The sequence below is a fragment of the Xylaria bambusicola genome (genome assembly GCF_022495145.1).
Source record: "Xylaria bambusicola strain CBS 139988 unplaced genomic scaffold F5B22scaffold_40, whole genome shotgun sequence".
Taxonomy (NCBI): Eukaryota; Fungi; Ascomycota; class Sordariomycetes; order Xylariales; family Xylariaceae; genus Xylaria; species Xylaria bambusicola.
The window spans coordinates 38,686-61,218 of record NW_025953593.1 but is presented as its reverse complement, the minus strand read 5'-3'; the positions used below and the strand labels follow the sequence as shown (position 1 = coordinate 61,218).

The 22,533-nt window shown below is 49.0% G+C and overlaps 6 protein-coding genes across 6 annotated transcripts; 1 reads left to right on the top strand and 5 right to left on the bottom strand.

Annotated features, from left to right (window-relative positions):
• Nucleotides 1-4,412: 4,412 nt before the first annotated feature.
• Nucleotides 4,413-6,343, bottom strand: F5B22DRAFT_638095 (Vps5 C terminal like-domain-containing protein; the record flags this gene model as incomplete). The annotated part of the gene is made up of 3 exons (XM_047977539.1): nt 4,413-5,281; nt 5,343-5,796; nt 5,855-6,343. The coding sequence occupies 3 exons, from the start codon at nt 6,341-6,343 to the stop codon at nt 4,413-4,415; spliced, it is 1,812 nt and encodes a 603-aa protein (XP_047828232.1).
• Nucleotides 6,344-7,130: 787 nt separating this feature from the next.
• Nucleotides 7,131-9,737, top strand: F5B22DRAFT_649103 (P-loop containing nucleoside triphosphate hydrolase protein; the record flags this gene model as incomplete). The annotated part of the gene is made up of 3 exons (XM_047979124.1): nt 7,131-7,322; nt 7,380-7,440; nt 7,504-9,737. The coding sequence occupies 3 exons, from the start codon at nt 7,131-7,133 to the stop codon at nt 9,735-9,737; spliced, it is 2,487 nt and encodes an 828-aa protein (XP_047828231.1).
• A 388-nt stretch (nt 9,738-10,125) lies between these two features.
• Nucleotides 10,126-13,279, bottom strand: F5B22DRAFT_358002 (S-adenosyl-L-methionine-dependent methyltransferase). The gene is made up of 2 exons (XM_047971037.1): nt 12,830-13,279; nt 10,126-12,761 (listed from the first exon to the last, which is right to left on the bottom strand). The coding sequence occupies exons 1-2, from the start codon at nt 12,848-12,850 to the stop codon at nt 10,230-10,232; spliced, it is 2,553 nt and encodes an 850-aa protein (XP_047828230.1). The 5' UTR covers nt 12,851-13,279; the 3' UTR covers nt 10,126-10,229.
• On the bottom strand, nt 13,135-15,097 carry F5B22DRAFT_357967 (class II aldolase and Adducin domain-containing protein). Its single transcript, XM_047971036.1, has 4 exons — nt 14,398-15,097; nt 14,234-14,340; nt 13,996-14,159; nt 13,135-13,919 (listed from the first exon to the last, which is right to left on the bottom strand). Exons 1-4 carry the CDS (start codon nt 14,452-14,454, stop codon nt 13,420-13,422), a joined length of 828 nt encoding a protein of 275 aa, XP_047828229.1. The 5' UTR covers nt 14,455-15,097; the 3' UTR covers nt 13,135-13,419.
• A 237-nt stretch (nt 15,098-15,334) lies between these two features.
• Nucleotides 15,335-18,262, bottom strand: F5B22DRAFT_649100 (P-loop containing nucleoside triphosphate hydrolase protein; the record flags this gene model as incomplete). Its single annotated transcript, XM_047979123.1, has 8 exons — nt 15,335-15,925; nt 16,028-17,312; nt 17,372-17,390; nt 17,460-17,513; nt 17,565-17,619; nt 17,684-17,803; nt 17,853-18,095; nt 18,158-18,262. The coding sequence occupies 8 exons, from the start codon at nt 18,260-18,262 to the stop codon at nt 15,335-15,337; spliced, it is 2,472 nt and encodes an 823-aa protein (XP_047828228.1).
• Nucleotides 18,263-18,779: 517 nt separating this feature from the next.
• On the bottom strand, nt 18,780-20,809 carry F5B22DRAFT_617273 (P-loop containing nucleoside triphosphate hydrolase protein). The gene has a single exon (XM_047975620.1). It carries the CDS (start codon nt 20,658-20,660, stop codon nt 18,843-18,845), a length of 1,818 nt encoding a protein of 605 aa, XP_047828227.1. The 5' UTR covers nt 20,661-20,809; the 3' UTR covers nt 18,780-18,842.
• Between the last annotated feature and the right edge of the window lie 1,724 nt (nt 20,810-22,533).

Below are 22,533 nucleotides of genomic sequence, written 5' to 3'. Positions count from 1 at the left end.
TGGGTCTAGATTCAGATTCTTGTTGCAAGATATATAATCAGATTAGAAGCGAGCGGCGGGTATATACACATTCCTTCAACAGACAACAGGGCCCCTTTGTCAGTTAAAAAAACTCTAAAATGGCACAATGATACCTGAGAGAGAGCTATGCAGAAACTATAGAGTCTCTGTCTATGCTAACTTATCAACATGGATTATTTGAAAATTTTAGGGGTTGATCTAGAGTTAGTGACACTCCGCAACCGCCACACCCTTATGAAACTAAACACCTCTCCTTGGGGGGATGTTTGAGTCATCATCGTGTAATCGGCCAGTTATCATGACTGACATCGTAGATTACGTTTCACTGCCCTGGGAGACATGCATTCACCTGGTTGGCAACGATGTGACGGCGGAAGCAAGACAGGAGGAATGTCTCAGAGAGACCCCCAAGTTTCTACTTGGTGTTGGTTGATCCCTTAGCTTAGGATATGTGGTCCGTAAATGTGAGCACCTTGGAACTGATATAAGCCTCCCCTGTTCCTATTGGGCTCGGCCCGACGGGAGCCTGTAGCAACGACCTATGAAGGTATCTCGATGCATGATAAAGATTTTCGTTCGGGTGAGTGCAACTGGTGAGAATCGTCTGCAATAGCCGTTGTGAGCCCACGTACATTTCTAATAGATCATACTTCGTTTAGGGACGTAAAGAATCGTCCAATCAAGCCTTTGAAGGAGGAGATGGAGTCTCATGACAGATGTAGCAATCGATTCCGACGTTAGATACGTATCGTGTGCACAATAAATATTCTAAGACTTTGGCAAGTATGCTCCAGATATATATCGAAAGTATCTTGATATGATACCTTAATTTCTAACGGCCATAGTTTCCCTCCATATCTTCCTATTTCCCCTAGTACGCATCAAGGCTGGTTACATCTGCCGCATGATATTACCCAGCTTGGATGTTAAATTATTATTCTTGTCGCTCTCCTCAAATGCAGGCCGGACATGGATCTTGACCGTTCTTCGAGCTCCGACATGCATGTGATAGCTTTATATAAACTGTTCTTGACGGGTACTACAAGTAGCATCTGAAGGGTGGCAACTCGCAATACCCGAGGGTATGGTCCGCATAGTTATAGCCGAAGCCGATTTATTACACATGATTCGACTCGCTAAGAAGTGTGTGCTGTGCTGCACCCTTTACTGAGTGTGCCCCTCTATTCGTTTGCGCGATTTTGAGTTAAGAGACATTGGTGAAGCATGAGTTACATACCATGTATTTTACTTACATCAGAATATATAGCTACTCCATACTTAAGGAGGCAAGACTTCGATATGACAGACCAACTTGATTAGCACTCTCAGATACCCACCGTCTCGCTACTTCTCCGTGTTATCATGTGGTATCATCGTCGATACATAGGTAGGTGTACACAAAAAGCCGTCGTCAGGCCTATGAAGACCTCTATCCAGCCCCATGTGTATAACACGACCAATCAAGCTGTACTGCTCCGATGGCTCGATCTCTAGGCGAGGGTGGCGCCTTGTCATTCGCTAGTTGATCCCAGCAATTTCAACCTCTTTGTGACACGATCAACCCATCAACACATTTACCAGCCTGTGTTCGCGTGATATCATCCCTGCATGATAGCATCGAAAATCAAAGCGGAGGATGACATCGTACCACGAGGAACTCAAGGCCATTCAAATGACATGTAGTGACATGCATAAGTATGATCCTAGGTTCCGTTATATGTATTTTGCCTTATCTGCGGTTAAGGGCTGCATAGCTCTGCCTTAACTCCTGCGATAGGTTTGGCCCATTGGCTTCATTCATTGTATGAACAAAATTAGTTAGAAGTAGAGTTTATGTTTAGCTTGGAGCTGTATATTAAGTCTCTGGGTTGAAAATCATTTGATAGAGCTAGTTAGCTTTAAAGGATTTAAATCGCACTCGCCGTTATTAGACAACTGATGCGCTTCATTCAGCTTATAGAGGTAGGTACTGTAAGTCCGACTCGTACTAGGTATTGTTAGCCCTGTTCATGCAGAACCAAGCTCCCCTCACCCAATATGGTGGCTAGAACGGTGAGAGCCGGTTAGGAAATCGGTCTGCAGGACGGGCAAGATGCAGGGTGGGATATCGAGTCTGACCACCTCTACTACGACACCATTACCTAAAGTCGATCGAAACCAGACATCAAAATCGAGATTCTGGTTGAAACACTGGGATAAATATGCGGCGACTGACGGTTTTGTGCTCGACTTTAAGCCATGCACATACATCCCGGCACTAGAGCGATTGTGGTTGGAAAGGGCGGTGATTTGAGACTCTGCTCTATGAAGGCCATTGATCAACTTCATTTGATCGTAGTTGATTAAAGGTTTACTTGCAACACAGCTTGTAGTTAAGCGAGTGGTTGAGGTGCAACAGGGGATGAGATTCAGTACATCCCACATTTACAACCAATCCCGTTCATCTGAAAGCAGGTGTATCAAGGCTTTGCTGATGGTACGAGCACCAAGGAGCCAGGTATATATCATTCCTCTCTCAATCTTATCAACGGTAACTGAACGCATAAATGTAGGGAGGGGTCGATGCAATGGTAGGGAACGTCTCGGGCTTTAGCTCCAACATCACCCCCCATCACCTCGCCTAACGCTGATGAGAGGGTAGATGCCGGGAGTACTAGGTGTAGTCGCGGGTTGCATGAATAGTTCCGATACTCACCGATGGTCAACTACCAGTGCCAGCGAGTGAATGTGTTTGGAAAGGGTAGATACACATGAAGTGTTGAGAGGTGAGCAGGGTGTACTTATCAGATCAAATATATGCAGACTAGGTAGTCCAACCGGAAATAAGCCTGTAAACCTGGGAATCTGAACTTGGTAAGGAAGTTCTTATCAATAACTAGTCGCCGATTAATGTTTGATTGATACCAAACCATCGACCCTTGCGTAGTGACACGATTTCGTATACTTGAAGTAGCTGCATTCTGCAATGTAATTTGTCAACACTGTCACCATACAATAGCTTCTAAAAGTACCGGCACGTACGTAGACAAATATTAGGCCCCTAGGTATTACACACTTTCACTGCTGAGTCTGTTATTATAGATTTCTAGGTAGACGATAAAATACAGGCTGATACACGAACACCTAAGGTTGCTAGGTGGTGAAAAGGAGGGCAGATCAGACAGACAGTCGATGGCCAACGCGCGTTTAACTGCAAAGGAAATTACATCATAGTATATGTAACGAGCAACTATAGGTTTGCAGTCGTATAACGATCCGTTTGCGTCCGGCTCGCACGGGTTCTGTTGGAACACGGCCTATGTGCAAGTGCAGGTTGAAACGGTCGTATCTCTATACATGAGGGTCAAATCAAACAATGTCAGTTATATGCGAAATCAGCTATGCTTCGAATGTCCAAGCTAGCCACTAGCCATACTGTACGCTCTAAACAGGTAGAGGAGCTTTACAGAAGAAGGCTCAAGTATGGTGACCTGAAGAGTCCACATTAATGAATAGCAGAGGTCCGTCATAACTTGGAAGCTTGAATAGATAGACATCGAGCAGACATAGAATGTGGCATCTGCATAGGAAAAGAAATATAGGAAAATATAGGAATGTGCAACGGGGACAGAAAAGAAGATCCAGCTGCCTGATGTACTTACGTAGTGCTTAAGGTAGACATGTAGATAGGGTGAGCTCTTGGATAAGAGAAGGAGCCGGGCTCGAAATTCCTTCCATCCGGCCCACTGAGATCGAAACCAACGAAGGCCGCGGATAGGGTTTGAAATTATATGGGTGCCATGCTTTCTCTTGCCACCTACCAATTCGTGTAACTATTCCCTTAGACAGGCAGGCATCTACACTAGATTGATGCCTCTCTACGTTATAGAGACGGTGTGGATGTTGGGACATGGATAGGACGTCTTCGGGTTCTCCTTTGAAGATTCGCCTCGGATGGCCAGCTTTCTTTCATCTAGGGGTGTAGCGGAAAGAGCGTCACTATACTGAAAGACCTACCGTCTTCCGAAAAATCGCAAGGCGAGTGACCTGTGCACTTATGTGAAAATCACTAAAAGTCTTCAGCAGTCTCCAGATATTCGGTACTTTAGGAAACATACCTAGTCTGGAAGTGCTGATGTGATTCATCGTTATGGCTACTATGTTCTCGCATTGATGACGTCTAAACATGAGTTAAAGAAAACAGGACCAGGACCATGCCTACATTATTTCGATACATCATTACATGACAGGTGGTAGGTATATAGCTTAGAAGTGTTACATACTACGCATGGAATAGGCAACATCCTTTTGACGATGCTGAGGTGTCCATGATTCTCAATTCCACATTGCTCGCATTCACTCATATCTCTCTCCCGTTCTTCCGGTCCCAACTCGGTTTAGAAAATGCACTATCAGAACGTGCTAGTAGCAAGTCGACTCGCCGCGTTTCTCGCATCCACACGATCCTCGTCATCCTCTTCCGGAAGACCAGGCATGGCTGTGCCTGCGTTGACTGGCGACTTCACACTCTTGTCTTTATCTCCAATGTCCTCCTCCTCGTTCACACCCGCCATGATGCTTCCCGAGACGCTTCGGCTTAGACTGTCTGTCCGCCTCGGCACACCGCTCCAGGCATCACCTTTGGGCCCTTGGCTAACAGCAAGGCTCGTGCGCCGCACTGCTGGGTGCGACTCTCGGCCGAGCCGACTAAGTCCTCCAGAGGCATCAATGGCCCTAATGTCGGGTCTCACACTCTCGAGAAGTGCTAGAGTGCGACGCTCCGCTTCAATTTCGCGCAACACAAACTCGCGAATGCTACCCCGCAAATCGGCTGATGTCCGTGCAAACCACTTGCGTCGTTCATTGACAAGATTCTGTGTGACCCGTGTCGTCTTTTGGTAGAGCTCATTTTCGGTATTTCTAGCTTCGTCGAGAGCGGCAATGGCCTCATCGACCTTCTCGCGTTTTACACTCGAGCTGGCCTTGAGTCTATCCGCTGCGTTTGTCTTGCTTCGCGTGGTGTCCTGAGCTTGGAGAAACTCGCGAATCAAAAGCTGTCGGTTCGTCAATGTCTCTTTCACGATAAAGGCATCCTGTGAGTGGTATTGAAACGAATCCCCAAGGGTTGTAGCCTCGGCTGTGGCTTGGGCGGCGTGGCAGTCCCCCACAGTCTGTATAATCTTCCCCAGTTTTCGATAGGCGTTTGCCAACCCTTGATGCGGTTCTTGCACGCTCATAGCACCAATCTTTACGCCGAAGTCAGACTCAGCAAGTCCCAGGCCTGAAATTGAATTAGTCTCACCCAAGCATCTTCATGTTCAGCAACTGAAGTAAGAGCATACCTCTTCGTGACTTGACTAGTCGGTCCACCTTATGTCCCGCATCCATCGAGCCCAAGTAAAAGAGCTTGACGATAGGACGTGCTTCTGCTAGCTCGGGAGTGTCATCCGGAGGTGGTGCAAACTGTTTTAGGACTTTCCTTCGTACCCCTGTGGCGGGCTGCTTTCGCTTTATCATGGGACTGTAGCCGAAATCGCTCTCGACAAACAAGACCATCTCATCGTCCATCATGAGCACCTCATTGCTGCATACATAGTTGAACCACCTTTGCATCAGCGCCTTAACGCGCGCCTCGTCCTCGTCTGTACCGGCACCAGCAGACGTCAATGAGGGCGGCACGGCCGGCACAATGGCATTAGGATTAGCGGATATCAGATGAGCAGCGAGCTTGATGAACTCGGAATGTAACCGCCGGACATCGCGAAATTGAGTTGTGCGGAATTTGGGTATATTTGTCTTCATCCTCAATTAGCTTTATAAGTGGCAAATAGTTGGATGGACCACTTGCATGAACATCAAACCTTAGCACAGGATCTTTCTTGCCAGTCCTCTCGAGGCCGGTGATTTTGGCTTGGAGTTTGTATTGGGGTCCTGGCGGCCTACGTGGCTGCTGGGCCTGCTGTATCCCAGGGATATTGGATGGCCCATTGTTCGCGGGTTCACCTTGCGCTGATGCTTGCTGTTGTGGCGCATTTGATAGAGCTTCTGTTTCGGAGCTAAAGCCAGCTTGTTGCGTAGGTTCCGACAGCTCTGAAGGGGCGTAGTCTGCCGTTGAAGCAGTGCTACTAGCTGTATTCGGTCTTCTAAAGGCATCTATCCCCGAGTCCTCCTGCGCAAAACCGTTGCCTTGCTCTCGGTCTCCATACTGGTAGGGTGTGGGCGACTGGGAGCTTGATATGGAGCTGTAGTTGGTTACATTGCGCTGGGGTGTCGCAGGCGGTGAACCCCAGGGCGATGCGCCGGCACCATTTTCGTCATCTGGAATGGACGCGCGATAGTCCATGTTCGGGAGCACAAGGCCAGCAGTCAACAGAGAGGGTCAAGTCGTTCGAAGGCCGAGCGAGGTTAAGGTAAGTGGCTCCTAAGGTAACCGATTGAGCCGTTCATGTGCAAAGCAAGCTGCTTAATTGAATTCTGCCGAGCCGTGTATGATATAAGAGCATGAATAGATGCGCGAAGATACGGTACGTACTGATGTCCAGAGTCAACGGGATGAGGAAAGCGTGAAGTAGGTAGGTAACAAATGCGTATAACCTCTGCCTGGATATGATGGTGAGGTTGCGGGTCGGTCGGTCATCGGCAAGCTGGTACATAAGCTACATCTACATAGGTAAGTAGGTACCTCCTTGGGCAGTCCTAAAGAAGCAGCATCCACTGTAACAGGTCCAGTAGGCCTGCCTAGTATGGCCCGGGGGCGCAGCTTCAGGACACCGACAATGCCTGTAGAAGTCAGGGTAGGTACCTACATAGGCAGCCAACGGCTTAATTGAAAGGTTTCAACTTGGCCTGTGCGTGCCTCTAGTATCAAGTACTAGTAGGTAACGATACCTACATGTAGAGATATTCTGAACAGATTGGAAGCAACAATTATTTATTTTATCTTCATCTAACTAGATGTACGCTGGTTCCCTCTTAAGTGCTTATAAGTGTAGGTACTCAGGTAATTTTCGTGACAATTTCTCATCTCAAGGCGTTATATACTGCAAAGACAAAGACAACAGAGAAAGTCTTGTTTGTGCCTTAGAGCATGATATGATATAGCGTCAGGTCTCCTTCATCACTTCGTGATTATGAGCCTATTTGCCGCCATCCGCGGAACTCAGGCAAGATGCTACCGTCCCATACGGCCGAAGGCTTTTTCTTCGGTGTTCATCGCCAGCCAGAGCCGTAGTAGGGGAGTAACAACCTCGACATCTCCTGCTCAACCCGAGAGTCCGATACGGTATATTCGAAATATTGGCATTGTTGCCCATGTCGACGCTGTACGCTCCTATTTCGCTCCAATGACGGGAACTATTAATTGCTAACTCAGATGATAGGGCAAGACGACGACCACTGAGCAAATGCTCTACAATAGCGGTGCCTTGAGACATGCAGGCAGTCAGTAGTGTCCCACTACAGGAATTTCAGTAATTAACTATTCACAGCTAACCTCTTATATAGATGTTGATCATGGCGACACCGTCACAGACTTCTTGCCCATGGAGCGGCAGAGAGGAATCACCATACAATCTGCAGCGATCACATTCAACTGGCCAAAACCCGGTGGCCATAACTCGAATCAGCAGCCACACATTATTAATCTCATTGACACACCAGGGCACGTAGATTTCAGGTTTGAGGTCGAGCGATGTATGCCCATTCTAGACGGAGCCGTGTGTGTTATCGATGGCGTCGAGGGTGTCGAGGCACATACTGAAAGAGTATGGTCCTCTGCTCGAGAGTTCAAAATCCCACGTTTCATTTTCGTTAATAAGCTGGATCGCGAGGGTGCCTCGTACAAAAAGTCTATTCAGGACATTGGGCTGAAGCTCAATGGAATGCCTCTTGTCTGCCAGATACCGTGGTGGGAAGACGATACCATGAAGGGCGTGGTAGATGTCATCACAGGCCAAGTTGTCAGCTTGGCTGGAACAACTAACTCCCAAGAGCGGTTATCAGAAATCGCTGTACACAGCAGCATCAAAGATGAGATCGGGCGTGCTCGTGAGAGGTTAATTGAGCTTCTTTGTGAGCGAGATGATGAGCTGCTGGAGCTATGGACTGACCATGGCAAAGATCTCTCCAGCGAGGCTATTAAAAAAAGCATCCGACGTGTTTTGAGCAGCGGTGATGGTTCCATAATACCTGTCTTCGCAGGTTCGAGTTTGAAAAATATTGGCGTTGTTCCTTTGCTGAACGCGGTCAATGACTATTTGCCAAGCCCTCTTGATCGTCCAGAACTTGAAGTTAGGAATGGTAAAAAGATTCAACCACTTGGCCAAATTCTCCAACCTTCGCAGATATCGAAGAGACAGAAACAGCCTCATGTTGAAGCATTGGCTTCTGTCTTCAAGGTCGTCAACGATGCGCGTCGTGGTATGTTAACTTGGGTGCGGGTGTACCATGGCATCCTAAAGAAGAACACCCCCTTATGGAATGCGAACCTACAGGGCTTCGAGAGACCCCTTAATATAATGCAAATATCTGCCTCGCAGACTGTTGAGGTTCCATACCTCGCACCAGGGCAAATAGGTGCACTCACAGGGTTGAAAACCGCCCGGACTGGCGACACATTGATGGTCATGGCGGCGAACAAAGCCCCACCGCCGGAACTCTCACACATCCAGGTTCGACCACCTGAAATCCCACCAGCTGTGGCTTTCATCGTCCTAGACGCAACCTCACCTACAGGGGCTAGGATTCTGGAGACCGCGTTGGAAAATGCATCGCGAGAAGATCCCAGTATCAGATGGTCAAAGGATGAGAAGACCGAGCAATACACGCTATCAGGCATGGGGACTCTTCATCTTGAAATAGCGCGGGACAGATTAGAGAACCACTACAAGGCAGAAGCGATATGGGGCAAAATTGTGGTGGACTACAAGGAGAGTCTATCCATGCAGACACCCCCCACACGCGCCGTCTTCGACAGAACAGTGGCCGGCAACGTGGGCACAGCAGCTTGCACAGCCGTTATCGAACCTCTCGAGAGCCACTATACTGATACGCTACCGCGGTCCTCTTATATCGAACGAGACGGAAACATTATCCGAGTCGAGTTTCCCGGAGAAGACCACCCCTTCGACGTTGACGCAACACGCCAGCACCTCGTAAACGGTGCTATCGCAGCTCTAGCCCGAGGCCCACGCCGCAGCTCCCCTATATACAAGTGTCTCGTGACGCTCACGTATGACAGTGCAACAGACTATTTCGGCACGGTATCTGGCGCGCACTTATCCAGCGCGGCCAAGAAGGCCGTGAAAGACGCCTTAGCAACGGCTCAACAACAAAACAGCATAACGATACTCGAACCCGTGATGCACGTGACCATCATCTGCCCCGAGTCAGCCGCCGGCGCAATCCAGCACGACCTGCATTCTGCGCGGGGCGGCCAGGTGCTCGAGGTCCGTGATCTGCAGGACACCAGCGGCGCCAACAACGCCGCTACGGGGGACGCCGAGATCAATATCGACGACATCTACGCGCCGCCCGACTCGTACGATTTCCAGAAGTCGCTGCGCGAGACCCGCAAGGGCCGCCTGCGCATGCTACAGATCACAGCCCAGGTCCCGCTCGCCGAAGTCCTTGATTACGACAGCGTGCTGCGCAGCAAGACGTCCGGCCACCACTCCTTGGCCATGGCCCTGGATACATTCGAGCGGGTCACGGGACCGAGGGAAAAGGCGCTTCTTTAAATCCCCCAAGTGTATCATCCACACTGTTCTCGAGAAGTCCACGATAGTCATGTATGTATATGTGTATGAAATCTAATAAGAGATACGAATTCCCCGAACTCAGGGTAGTCAGTTACTCTTCAACATTCACCTATGAGATTTACCATGTATCACTCCATCCGATTTTCTAGTCCCACTTATCGTCATTCTCGATTTGAATGTTTTGTATTCTCTTAAGCTCGATGTTCTTAGGCGTCGGTATGATACGTACAATATTGGCCCAAGTCCAGTAGCTCCGCAACGCATATCCTAGTTCTTGGTGATAGCTTCGTACATATCTAGGAAGCAGATAAAAATAGCAGTAATGTATGCAAGAGGTATTCCCCCTACATTATGTTCTTGATTAAATTTAATCTTACGTAGTTGTAACGCTACAGATTGTAGTTTTTTTGGTTTTTTTTTTCGCCTCAAACTTGGTGCGCCAACACGCTTCGCAGCATTGTCATTGGCGCTCTATGAAGGTACCTCTGGCGCCTCAGATGACGGGTCTGGCGCCGCTTCAGCCTCATTCTCGGGCGTGGGCGCATTTTCAGCGTCCTCAGTTGGTATGGCGTTTTCCATATCAGCGTCAGGTGCTTCCTCCTGAACTTCCTGTTTCGCATCGGAACCCGCAGCCTCGGCTTCTAACTTAGCCGAATCCTTGAGTGTCCGGTTAATGACGGGTGATGTATCGTTGAAGAGACGGAGCATCATTGCGGCGCGATCTTCCTTCGGTAGCATGAGGTTCAGAGAGTGGAAACTCTTCCACAGAGGTAGAACCATGGGCTCTGAGAATTCGGGATCACTGCCATCGGGTTCGATACTCAAAAGACAGCAACCCATGCCGATGTCTCTAGTTCGCTCGCCGATCTCGTTAAGTTTCTTCCAACCGTCGTCGATGAACTTGGGAAACATCTCCTTCAGAAGCATATGAAGTGTGTCCTTGTTTGTTAGGCGAACAATTCGCTCCGGTCCCATGTAACCAGCGATGATAGGGAGGCCTTCGGATTGTATTCTCCAACGACATACCTCAGCAGACGGCGCATCCTGCTTCATGAACATCTTCAAACCCCCGTGGATAAACCTAACACCACGACCCTCGTTTTCTACTAGAATTTCTCTAACCAGCTGACTACTATAATATATAGCTTTTGCAGGCTCGCCGACGGCATTCCGTACCATAAATCGATCGGAGGGGAATCGGGCCGAGAGTTTATAGAAATTACGTATGTTCTGGACCACCTCGTGGTCTGCGGGCAAATATTTGAATGGCTCTTCGTATGTGGATTCCATTCGTTTCACCCTCTTATCAGTAGAAGCGTTTGGCGCCGGGGATTCCGTCGAATCCTCGACTTTGGCTGCTTCGGTGTTGCGAACAACTGCAGTGATATTCTCTACTTTCTCATTCGTAGGTGTCTCGGTTCGCTGCCTCTTGTTATCCGGTGCTTGTTCCGACTCCTCTTCGAGGCTCCTCTTCGAACCAATGGACGGAATCTCATCGGTTGGCTCCCCGGTGACAGCTTTAACTTCCTCCGCAATCTCCATTTCTGGAGCTGAAGCGCCGTTTGGCGAGGCAGCAGCTGTTGCGAGTTGAGATTTAACTTCGTCTTTAGCTTTGAAGTCTTTCTTTTTCTCAAGAACCGTAATAAAGAATCCACCTGTATCTTGCTGGTGGGGATAGACTCGCATACATCGGTCGAGAGGGAGTCCAGAGCAGTCACTAGTGTCCGGCCTGGGGAACATGGTTTGGGAGATCTTGCCAGGTGCCTGTCCGCCATTTAAGACATGGTGTTCGACTTCTGCCCAGCTGTTCCAGATTCTGCCCGACTTATCCATAACTTGCCACTGGTACATGCCAGGATAACGTTTCAGCAACGGAAGCCTATCCTTACAGTCGATAATCTCAACGACATCCGGTCCACCGCAACGTTCAATTGCTGAAACTACGACGGATTCGTTCTCAACAGGGTTCATGCTACAAGTAGAATAGACAACCCTGCCGCCAACCTTGAGCATTTGCAGGGCTCTCACTAGAATTCGAGCCTGCGTGGCGTGAAGACCTAGCGCATTTCCAGGTTGCCAATTCCTCCATAGGTCAACGTTCTTTCTTAATGTTCCGTCTCCTGAGCAAGGAACATCGGCCAGAATCCGGTCGTATTTGAGGTACCGAGGAACGTTAGGGTTCTCTGGATCTTTACCTATACGAAACGATGGGAAAAGCGTCGCATCGTGGTTCGTGACAATGAGATTCGGAGAAGAAAGTCTCTTGAGCTGGTGTACCAATAGATGACATCGCTTGTACTCCACATCATTCGCCACGAGAAGTCCAGTAGCCCGTCCATCATCAGACGAGTCCTCTGTAGGGTCGACCTCTTCTTGTTCGTTCGCTGGCAGCGCAGCCTCGCCAAATGACTCCATGAATTTCCGGATCCTCGCTTCCTCGCCAGAGTGGATCATCTCAAGTAGCTGGGCAGACTTGCTTCCTGGTGCGGCGCAGAGATCCAAGACGGTCATACCTGGTTTCAGGTCCATGACAAGAGGCGGGATCATGCTGACAAGCTCTTGTCTGCTGATATTGCCGACACTTGTCTCAGAGACTAAGAACTTCTGGAAGGATGCGAAAGGGGGGAATTTGCGGACAACCTGCTTCGGCGTCGTCATAGAATAGGCTAGCTGGTCCGGATACCATGGTACAGGTTGGGGCGCCTGTACGACGTCGCCATTGAAGTGTTCGATCTTATTAATCTCAGGCGCATATCGCGTTTCTAGAAGGCGCTTGACGGCAAGCGCGTGGCCTTTGGAACCGCAGAAACGGAATGAATTTGGCAAGTCTCTGCGCAGCGTCTCCCAAAAATCGGTTTTCTCGGCATCGTCAAGGGGAAGCAGGCCGTTGTAGAAGGCCTCTAGCTTTTCGTTGTTCTTTGGTATGTCTGGGTTGGATCGGTACGTATCGACGCGAGGCTTCCGGTTCCCACCTCCTTTGCGGTCACCACCTTTACGGCCACCCTGTTGGAACTGTGTCAGTCACAAAACAAATTTGCACAATTTCGTGAGGCCCAGTGGCTGAAACATACTCGCTGGTTTTTGCGACCCATGATCAAGGTCGCGAAGGCCCTATATGAATACCAGTGCAGTCGCAATTGATCGCATATGACTTTGAGGCACTTTCTACGGTAGAATAAGTTGTGGAAAATGGTCTTTAGGGCGTGTTGATGCGAAAATGGTCACACCCAGGTAAGTTCGAAATCAGTTTGCGCAGAGCTCTACGAAGGCTAACCAGAAGCTTTTTCCAATTGACGACTGATGGTTCTTCTAACCCCACCAAAGCACTGGATATGCAATGTGGGGCGGTCGCTGATATGCATATAGGCCACTGATTGAACATACCTAGGTACCTTAGGTACCTAGTTCAGACTAGTTGTCTCCAGCTCTCTGCAACCTCGATGAACCAGCATATTGCTTCCGAGGGCTTCATCAAATTGTATTTCCTTTATTACCTTTACTCGATGCGACTATAGATAGAAAACCACCTCGTAAAACTACTGGGGTGTCCACTGCCTCATCAGACTCCAAATCAAATGTCAGAACAAACTAGATTACCCATATGATCACCACAATCCATAAGGAATTAAACCTGTTTTCTTGAAGAGGGAAAGTTTCCTCATTACAACTTATACTCACTCCCAGATTCATGGGCCATCAGATCAAAAGCCGGCTTCGCACTGAACCAGCCAGCCAGCTCGGACCCGATCGCCTTGTACGTATATTCCGCCTCGTCATCGGCGACTTTGACAGTCTCTCCACCGCGCCCCGCGGCCGCTGCATCGGCAAGTAACTGGGCATGACAGCACTTCTCGAGGCTTGTGAACCAGAAGACGCAGCTCTCGACGGACCCGCCGCAGGTCAGCAGCCCATGATTAGAGAGGATGGCAGCCTTTTTCTGACCGAGGGCTTTGGCGATGTGCTGCCCTTCCTCGGGCCCCAGCACGATGCCGCCGAAGCTGTCGTAGAGCGCGATATCGTTGTAGAAGGCGCACGTATCCTGCGTGGTGATTTCTAAGTTGCGCCCGAGCGTGGAGAATGCTCGACCGTAGATTGAGTGGCTGTGTGCCACGGCATTGACGTCCGGTCGAGCCTGGTGCACGGCCGAGTGGATCATGTAGGCTGTTATAGTTGTCAATGCTCATCCGTATGGAGCGTCCCGGATCATCCGTCGAATCTCCGGAGCCGTTGCACTAACCTGCGACATTGAGGAGTCGTACCGACCCGCCATCAACTATCTGTCCATCGTGGTCAACACGAATGAGGTCCGAGGCCTTTAACAAGGGCCAGGCAACACCGAACGGGTTCACCCAAAATGTAGTGGGGTCTACCGGGTCCCGGACGGTAATGTGTCCTGCAACGCTACCGGTTCCATAGTCTTTAGCGTGCGCTGCTTGATGTGACTTACATGGTGAGAACCAGTTAGTTTGACTTACCCTTCATCATATCCTTGCTTGGCAAAGATCCGAAAAGCAAGAGCTAGTCTTTCCTTGACATATTGACGCTCATCGAGAGGATCTTTGAAGCTGGGTGGCTTCGGGAACTGCACATGAATATTGGTTAAGGTTTGATCGCCTGTCATCGAAACCGAAGAACATACCTCTCCTTTGGCCGCTGCCCGCATACTTGTGTCACCCTTTGTGGAGTGAGGAGACATTTTAGTTGTTTACAGGCGTAAATAAGGACCAGAAATAGTACGAGACAGTGAGCGCGTTCCTCTGAGTTATTCGGATGAGAAGTCGGGCCTTTTCAACGTCCTGATGACCTGCGGGTATGGGTATATTCCTCGGGTGCCTCGGCCGCCTCGGCCTATAAGGACACCGGACCACGAGGGGTAATGAATGCAACCATGGCTGGTGCGGGTGTTTGTGATGCGGTCGGCGTGCGGAGAAAATGAGGAGGAACGCTGACCTACAGCGCCTCGGAGGGCGTGGATATGTCAACCAGCAGGCCCTTTCGGCGATTTTCAGTCGTTTTGTCTGAGATTAAGCTTGATGGCTGATAATCAGGCATTGTTGGAAGAACAGCTTATTATGCATGGTATATACACCTCAATGATAAGAATATCATTGGTGGCCACTCAAAGATGAGATATCGCGTACTCTTTTCCTGCTTGATGCACAATATTCACATAAGAACGCTCCAAGACAACATCCCTATCAGTTCTACCATACGTGTCTCGCTGTGTCTACTTTGGATCTCGCCTCTGATCTAACATATTGCTAAGTTTGGGTAGCAGAACAGCCGCCGATCATTGCTTTGTTGACTAGCACGGAGCACAAGCTGGTAAGGTATTGGTGGCAATAAACGCTTTTATCTAAAGCTACTGTCTGACCATATCATAGTACCAACCAACTCCTTCGCTACCTAAAACCTTCCGAGTTGAGTTGACTCAACCCATTTCTGAACCAGAAAGCGAGAGCAGAAAGTGAATACACGCTACGAATACTAACAAAAATAGATAAGTTCCCGTGGACTTGCCGAAGAACTGGACACCATCACCGCCGAGCCCAGAGATGCCTCAGCAGACAGTAATATTACTCAGAGCCTTCCAAAATCTTGAGAGCCTTCGTAAAATTTCTGATATTCTGAACAAGCTGCGCTCGCTTCTGCTTCGCCACTGAGTCCTCAGCAGCAATTATCTCCAGCTGCTCGTCATCGAGATTCGCGATCATCTCGGCGCTGAAAACCTTGAGCGGGCTTGTTTCTCCTTCGAGCAGATGGTAATTCACAGCTTGCAGGTAGACTCCATCAACAAAGCGCTCGCGTGCGACGTTGTAATAGTTTAAAAGCACTTCGTATGCATGTTCAATCGTCTCGGTCATACTATCTTGTATGGGTATATTCTGTAGCCCATGCATGCTTTTATCAGTTCGTAGCTCCTGGAGATTCTGTTTAAGTGCGCCGAAGTTCCCGAGAGTCAGCATTGGCCCCTCACGTTCGATACGGAGTAGAAACATTGCCTGGTCGTTTGCTCTGCGGTAGGATTTGATCAACTCTTCAAGGAGGTATCCACCCCATAGTCTTTCACGTACTCCTGAGTCGAGAAAGACTGCCTTGACGGCTTCCGAGATGAAGTGGTGAACATGGTATATCGTGATAAACATGTGACCCAGTGTAATGTGTTCCTAATACGTCGATTGGTCACAGAACAACGTGGCAAGGAAGCCTTTGTCAAGCTGTACAATGTAAGTCAGTGGCAGCCATGGAATTTTCAGGAGGCAACTTACACGATTGTCATTTTGTCCGTGGCTTAAGTAGTACATCTCCTGGATGTACTCCATTATGCCTTTCAAATACTTTTGTCTGAGTTGGACTTTAATTACTTTGTCTTGGTTCAAACTTGAGCTCAAAAATTCCCCGGCCCCCTGCAATTCCTTTAACTCGGGATATTTGCGCACAGCTTCAGCATAATCGATCCTATGATGATCTATCAATTCTTCAGATGAAAAAGAGGCGGCTTCGTCTCCTTTACTTTTGTCACTCTCCTCTGTACCATTATTTGGTGTTGGTTTCTCCAGCACAACAAGAGCACTTGCTTCTCCGTTTTTTTTGTCACCCTCCTCTGTACCATCGTTGTGTACTGTCCTTTCAGGTATAGGAAGAGGGTTTGCCTCTCCTATCTTCTTCTCACACTCCTCCGTACAGTCTTTTCGCGCCGATTTTCCAGCAGGAGAAGGATCCTGTGCATCTTTCTTGAACCAAATTGCTTGTTCTCCAACAAGGGAAGGGTCATATACATCTCCTTTTCTGATCCAGTTCAGTCGCTCCCAGGTTTCTTCTAATGTTTCTTCTTTGGCAGGGGTAGGACCTTCAATTAGCCTTTTAGCGTTATTCTTCCACTGCCAGACTCTGCGGTCGCTTTGAAATGCTCGCGTGTGTCCGTATATTTCCATCTCCAGCGCATAGCACCCAACAGTGTCGATAACACGAGTAATTAACCTGAGATCATGGCGCTCGAAAATCTTGTGACGACTATAGTGATAGTTTAGTGCGTCTCTACATAGAGATTGAAACGCTTCACTCGTTTGGATAAGATACGCACGTTGGGTGTGCGGATCGTTTCTGGGAGGCCCCAACTTGTTGTGTATTGCTTTGAGAATGGAAATCTTCTTGTTGATTTCTGATTTAAGCTGGTGAAAATTTCTTTTGAATAGATCGATCAAGAGTTCTTGGACACGCTGCTTGAGGCGGTCAATTCCTACCCTACCAGTATAGGCGAGAGCAGACCATGGAGCATTAGCAAAGAACATACGTTCCTGGGCTTGTGACTGCTCCAGCGTCATGTCAACCTCGTCTGGTCCTCGGGTTTTCACAATGTAGTATCCGAGTGCAAGATCACCTCGTTCACCCAAAACGTAGTTAATGATGAGTTGCTGGGTCATCTCCTGAGTGGCTAACTCGGGGTTCGTAAGGATTGCCATGGTTCTGGTCATGGTGGGGTCGACATGTTGTGCCAATTTCAGGACCGCCTGTTTAGCAGGATCAATATTGCTAGGCATAATGGCTAAGATACTACGCAGATAGTTAGCCCCAACCCCTATGTCCCTGATTAGTAAAAATATATGACTGACATTGTCCGGGAATCTTGGACTACACCATGTATAATTAGCCCACTTTATTCTAATCAATCAATCTAAAAAGGCCAGAAGAGAATCTCACTGTATTTCTTGACCATCTTCAACCCCGGTGGAGAGTCTTCGATTCCAATAATGCCTATGATGCGTCAGAAATTCTTTTTATAGGGATGTGGTAATTCATGCTAACCTAGAACCTCCTGCCGAGATATGTCAGGAATATCCACCACAGTCAAGTCATCTTCCTGTGATAAGTCAGAAGAGAATGCTGAATATATAAGCTAACCGAGAAGTAATATAAAAACTTACATCCGGCCCTAGCTTCTCGATCTTGAGAACATGCTCACTGAAATCGGGCAGCGGGGGGTCATCGGGGTCGTCGGGGTCAGTAGTATTCCCGCCACCACCAATACTCATTATATCATCGACCTAGTCTAGTTAATAATGCCTCCATCGGCCGACGGAGTATGATACTGACCTCTCTGCAGAGCTTAGTGAGGCTATCCAAAGAGAGATCAGTGAAAGTACGATGGAAGTCTTCTACGCTAGCACGGGATTCGGCCGCAGCCTCCGGGTTGACTATAATGGAGACAGAAACCATCTTCTCTGCTTGACGACGGCAGCTAATTTGCGTTACGTGGCGGGTGGGAAGCCTCGGAACTCCAGTCAGGCTCTCAATAACTGAGCTTTTGCCTGAAGACTGCTTCCCAACAATGACTAGCTACAAGTTTGGCCTTAGTATTACTGCTAGGTGAAGAAAGGAAAAATGCGATTTAGACATACCTGAGGCAGCGCGACTCTTGTGCCGATGAGCTCACGCAGCTTATCAATTCTAGCTGGGATGGAGAGGTTGCCGTAACCCGGCTGCTCTTCTACTTTTGCAGCCATACTTTTAAACTTTGTCGTGAAGCCGATGCGTGAAATATAAAATCCAAAAGTGTTCTTTTGTGATATAGTGCAAAAAGTTGGATTAGTGAAAGGTGGTGAGACCAGCCAAGCTTTGATTGTGGAAGGAAAAAGAAGGGAAGAGGAGAGGGAAAGATTTGGATCTGTGAGGTTGATTTACAAATCGGAATTCTGGCGCGTGTAGAGTGTACCTGCCCAGATATGAGTAGAAGTATGGGGCGTGGCGAATCATGAGGAAAGAAAGAAGGAGTGTTCGGGTCTCATAGGCAGTCACATCTCTACCACTAGGGGAATAGCGACGGTGGCCTGAATATATTCCGAATGGCTACTGCCTACTTGAGACCTAGAGCTTATGGGTTATATGGATGAAAGCAATCCATACAGCTACGGACGTGAATCTGCAACGTGGGCATGGCTATACCTGTGATGTGGAACAGCATACATGAGCGGTTGAAGAGACGCACTGCGTTGATTAGTCTGACAATACTTTCAAGCCATGTGAAGGATTTGGAAGTGCCTTATATTATCATATCTATATATAATTTACACACCGTGACCGATACTAATTGTCTAAGAGTCCCAATGTCCAATGTATTATCCTGTCAACGCCTTGTCCGTGTATGGCACTCACTGGGATCGCAACACAATCCTCTGTCCAAGCATGCTCAACATTGCTTGGGTGAGGTTCTTTACCATCTGTAACAGCGTCCAGGTATGTCTTCAATTTATTGAAGTTCTCTTCAGTTTCGGGCAAGTCACTCTTGGTGGCAATGACAAACCATGGTTTGGAAGCAATGTGTAAGCCTGTTGGTTGAGTGACCGGCTCCGGCAAGTCTGCCACTACCATGCGACCTCTCGCCAAATTGGCTCCATCGCCTTGCCAATCAATCCGTTCACTTGTTTCTCGCTCCCTTTCTTCGTCCTCACGCATGCGCGCATACAGACCGACTTCTGTCCATAGGGACTTGAGTGCCTTGACTGCGTTGCCTGCGTTGAGATCAATGACGAAGGCAAGAACGCCTGCCCGCTCGACATGACGCAGAAATTCAATACCGAGACCGCGGTCCAGATGTGCGCCCTCAATAAGCCCAGGAATATCCGCAATGGTGAAACGTTTACGGGGTTCCGGAGCCTCCCCTATCTGTATCTGGCCGGGTTGCTGTGACACAACAACGGACCCGAAGGTAGCATCGTGAATAACAGAGTGCGAAGGAGAAGAGCCCACGGCTGGTTTGGGCTTCACAATGGGGCGTCCCTTGTGATTATCAAGCACCACAGTGCCAATATTAGGTTGAAGCGTCGTGAAGGCCCAATTGCCAACGCGTGCACGACTACGTGTCAGGGCACGTAGCAGGGTACTCTTGCCAGCATTTGGAAGACCGACAAAACCCAGATCTGCGAGTAATTTGAGCTCTAGGTCTAGTTGCATGCGTATGGCCCTTTCGCCCTTAGTTGCAAATAGAGGACGAGGCCGATCTTTGGAGACGAAGTGCGGGTTCCCCAAACCACCGAGGCCCCCTGCTGCTAATAGAATTGGACGAGGAGACGCAATAGAAAGGTCAAGGTGAATAGGGGAATCAGGCTGAGCGAATAGACGTTCTCGCATCGGTAGCCGGGGAAGTGATAAGTTACGACGCTCGCCAGATGACATACCTGGGTACAGAACGAATTTATGCGCGTTCGGATGTTCGGGTGGTTCAGGTAGGTCGATGTTCAGTCGCAGGGCCTCGCTTTCGCCAAGACCAGTTTCCTCACTAACCCGAGCTGCGGCTTCGGCTTCCCTAACCAGCTTCTCATACTCGCGTTCCTTCTCCCTCGCCTGATGATATAGGATGTTCTCTTCAACCATCGGGTCTATCCTATCGATCTCCCGGACGACGGTGCCGATGGGGACCTGGATAATGACGTCCTCGCCTCGGGCGCCACCGCGATTGCTGCCTTGCCCTGTCTTGCCACGGCCAGCACGGATGATGCGGCGACGAGCCAGCTTGTGCAGCGAGTTCTCGCCCTGGACAGCTTGTATGTATATATTGCCACCATGTCCGCCATCGCCGCCATTGGCAGGCCCATTGGCTAAGAATGCCTCGCGGAGAAACGAAATGCAGCCATGACCACCCCCACCAGCTAGAATGGTGATCTTGGCCTTATCGGCGAAGCTCGAGATGGCATAGTCATCTGGAGAAGGGTTCAGACGTGAAATAGGGATCGTGTTATTCGTCGTTAGGCTCTCGGGGCCGTCGCTGCTATCCTCGGTGGCAGAGGTGGATGCTGGTGTCGAGGTTGACAGACCAGCTCTAGGCACGCGGGGCAGAGAGCGGAATAAAGCCGGGTAAAGGAATGGAAGAAAGACGGCCGAAGCTGAGGGGCATCTCGGAGGCATCTCGAAGGGCTCTGATTGGGTTGAGGGTTCAGTCTGCCCTTCTTTTCGATTGACGCTTAGCTATCAATTCTCATCTTATTAGATATGCAGGTACTGAGCAATGGATTACCAAGTTGAGCTTGTGAATATGACCTACCTACCTACACCGGATACTACCTAGGTACTGTAAGTATAGGCGCCTTGCTAGGATTTTCGAGCGAAGGCCGATAAGATAGAGAAAAAACCCCATTTTCGGCAAGCTTATCGCCAACTATCACGATTCCAAGAGAATATTAGCGTCGGTAGCGAGCCGGGAACAAGGGGTTGGAAGGGGCAGGGGTTATCCAGGGAGACCAGCAAGACCAGGGACAAGGAATATTGCAAGGTGGGTAATTTGTGACAACACATCAAAACCAAAACCACTCTTAGCTGCTTCGGGGAGAACTGGTTCTGAGACGGTGCTGAACTGGTGCGATGTACTTAGGTATGCTTCAATACTGACGGATTGATTAGGGAGCTCTGCTGACAATTGAGTTGATTATCCGGATCTACCGTACCAGACATGATTGCCATGTTGCCTCAAAGCATGTCGGTGTTCTCACAACTGCGGTACCTACGTCTCTTCCCATGCTATGGCTAGATACATATGTAGTTTGGAGAGTGCCGATTGGCCCAATTAGCCGCCCACATCTCGGTTAACCACCTACTCAAGTACCTACAATACTACTTACATAAGTATGAACATGTACACAGTCGGTATGGACCTACCTACATGTACATACTTCGTAGTAGGGAAGTATAGAGATGCCTTATGTAAGCGACAGACCGCCGATGTCATCACCGGTGGTCACCAAATCAACAAAGGCGGTGTACAGCAGCACGATAAACGCCAGACGAGAGAGGTCCAGGTGCTTAGCACCAAGAAACGCTACAGGACGTGATGCATGGCGTGGGATGGTCTTTGTACCTACTGCCAGTGGTCCAGTAGCATAGTGCAATAGCTAGGTACTACATATGTAGGTACCTAATGTACGTTAGCAGCATGTACTGTACTACTAGTATCATGGATATACTGCAGTGAGGCTAGACATGTCCAATCGTCTTCGCGGATATCGAGGCTGTCTTATCTATCTTTGGGTTAGGTAGTCCGTTTCTATCCGTTTACTTCCTTCCTTCACTATCCATCCATGTTCGAGACATTCACAGAGTATACTACGAGGCGGGTTAGATCAGTGTCGACATGCCTACAGCCAGCACGCTCTAGCCATCCATCCGTCTAGCCATGGTCCGTGTAGGGTTGGACTTGGGGAAGCAGTTCAACATGTTACGGTATTCCAGTGGTACAATGCAGTAGTAGGTACCTCAGGTGTTTCTCTAGTATCTAACGCCGTCATGATCGAGTTTCAATTGGCTCTCTTGCCCCTCTGGTCCCTCTCTTGTTGTCAACCGCTCCCAAGTCTTACTGTACTTACAGAATGTAGGGGCAAGGGGGGAAAAGAGAGGAGAAGGCGAACAGAGACGGACAGAGACGGCGACGAAAAAGGACACCAGATATTCCTAATACCTACATATCCTCACAATCCCCTCCTTGCTCTTGGTGCTGGCCATTGACCTAACCTCCATCTCCATCTCCCTATCCCGTCTTATCTATTCGTTTCGCCGCCCATGTCTAGACAGAGCCTTGGAGCTTCTCTCCAAGTTGTCTCCAAGCCCTCACGCTACTTGCTATTGCGTGCCCCCGGTTCGTCTCCCGCCCCCCCTCACCAACAGCTTGATCAAGATCTGGGGTGTGCAGCAATGTCGGCGGATCTGCGAACGCTCGATTGGGTTACTCTCATGCACTCTGCATACTAGCAATAATCCAGCCGCCCATTCGAGCCACGACAGCCAAATT

Coding starts and splice junctions, on each gene's coding strand:
- F5B22DRAFT_358002 (XM_047971037.1), bottom strand. CDS start 12,850: ATGGGTCGCAAAAACCAGCGA. Junction 12,762..12,829: donor TGGGTCGCAAAAACCAGCGA/GTATGTTTCAGC, acceptor CAGTTCCAACAG/GGTGGCCGTAAAGGTGGTGA.
- F5B22DRAFT_357967 (XM_047971036.1), bottom strand. CDS start 14,454: ATGTCTCCTCACTCCACAAAGGGTGACACAAGTATGCGGGCAGCGGCC. Junction 14,160..14,233: donor AAGCAAGGATATGATGAAGG/GTAAGTCAAACT, acceptor TGGAACCGGTAG/CGTTGCAGGACACATTACCG. Junction 13,920..13,995: donor ACGACTCCTCAATGTCGCAG/GTTAGTGCAACG, acceptor CAACTATAACAG/CCTACATGATCCACTCGGCC.
- F5B22DRAFT_617273 (XM_047975620.1), bottom strand. CDS start 20,660: ATGCCTCCGAGATGCCCCTCAGCTTCGGCCGTCTTTCTTCCATTCCTT.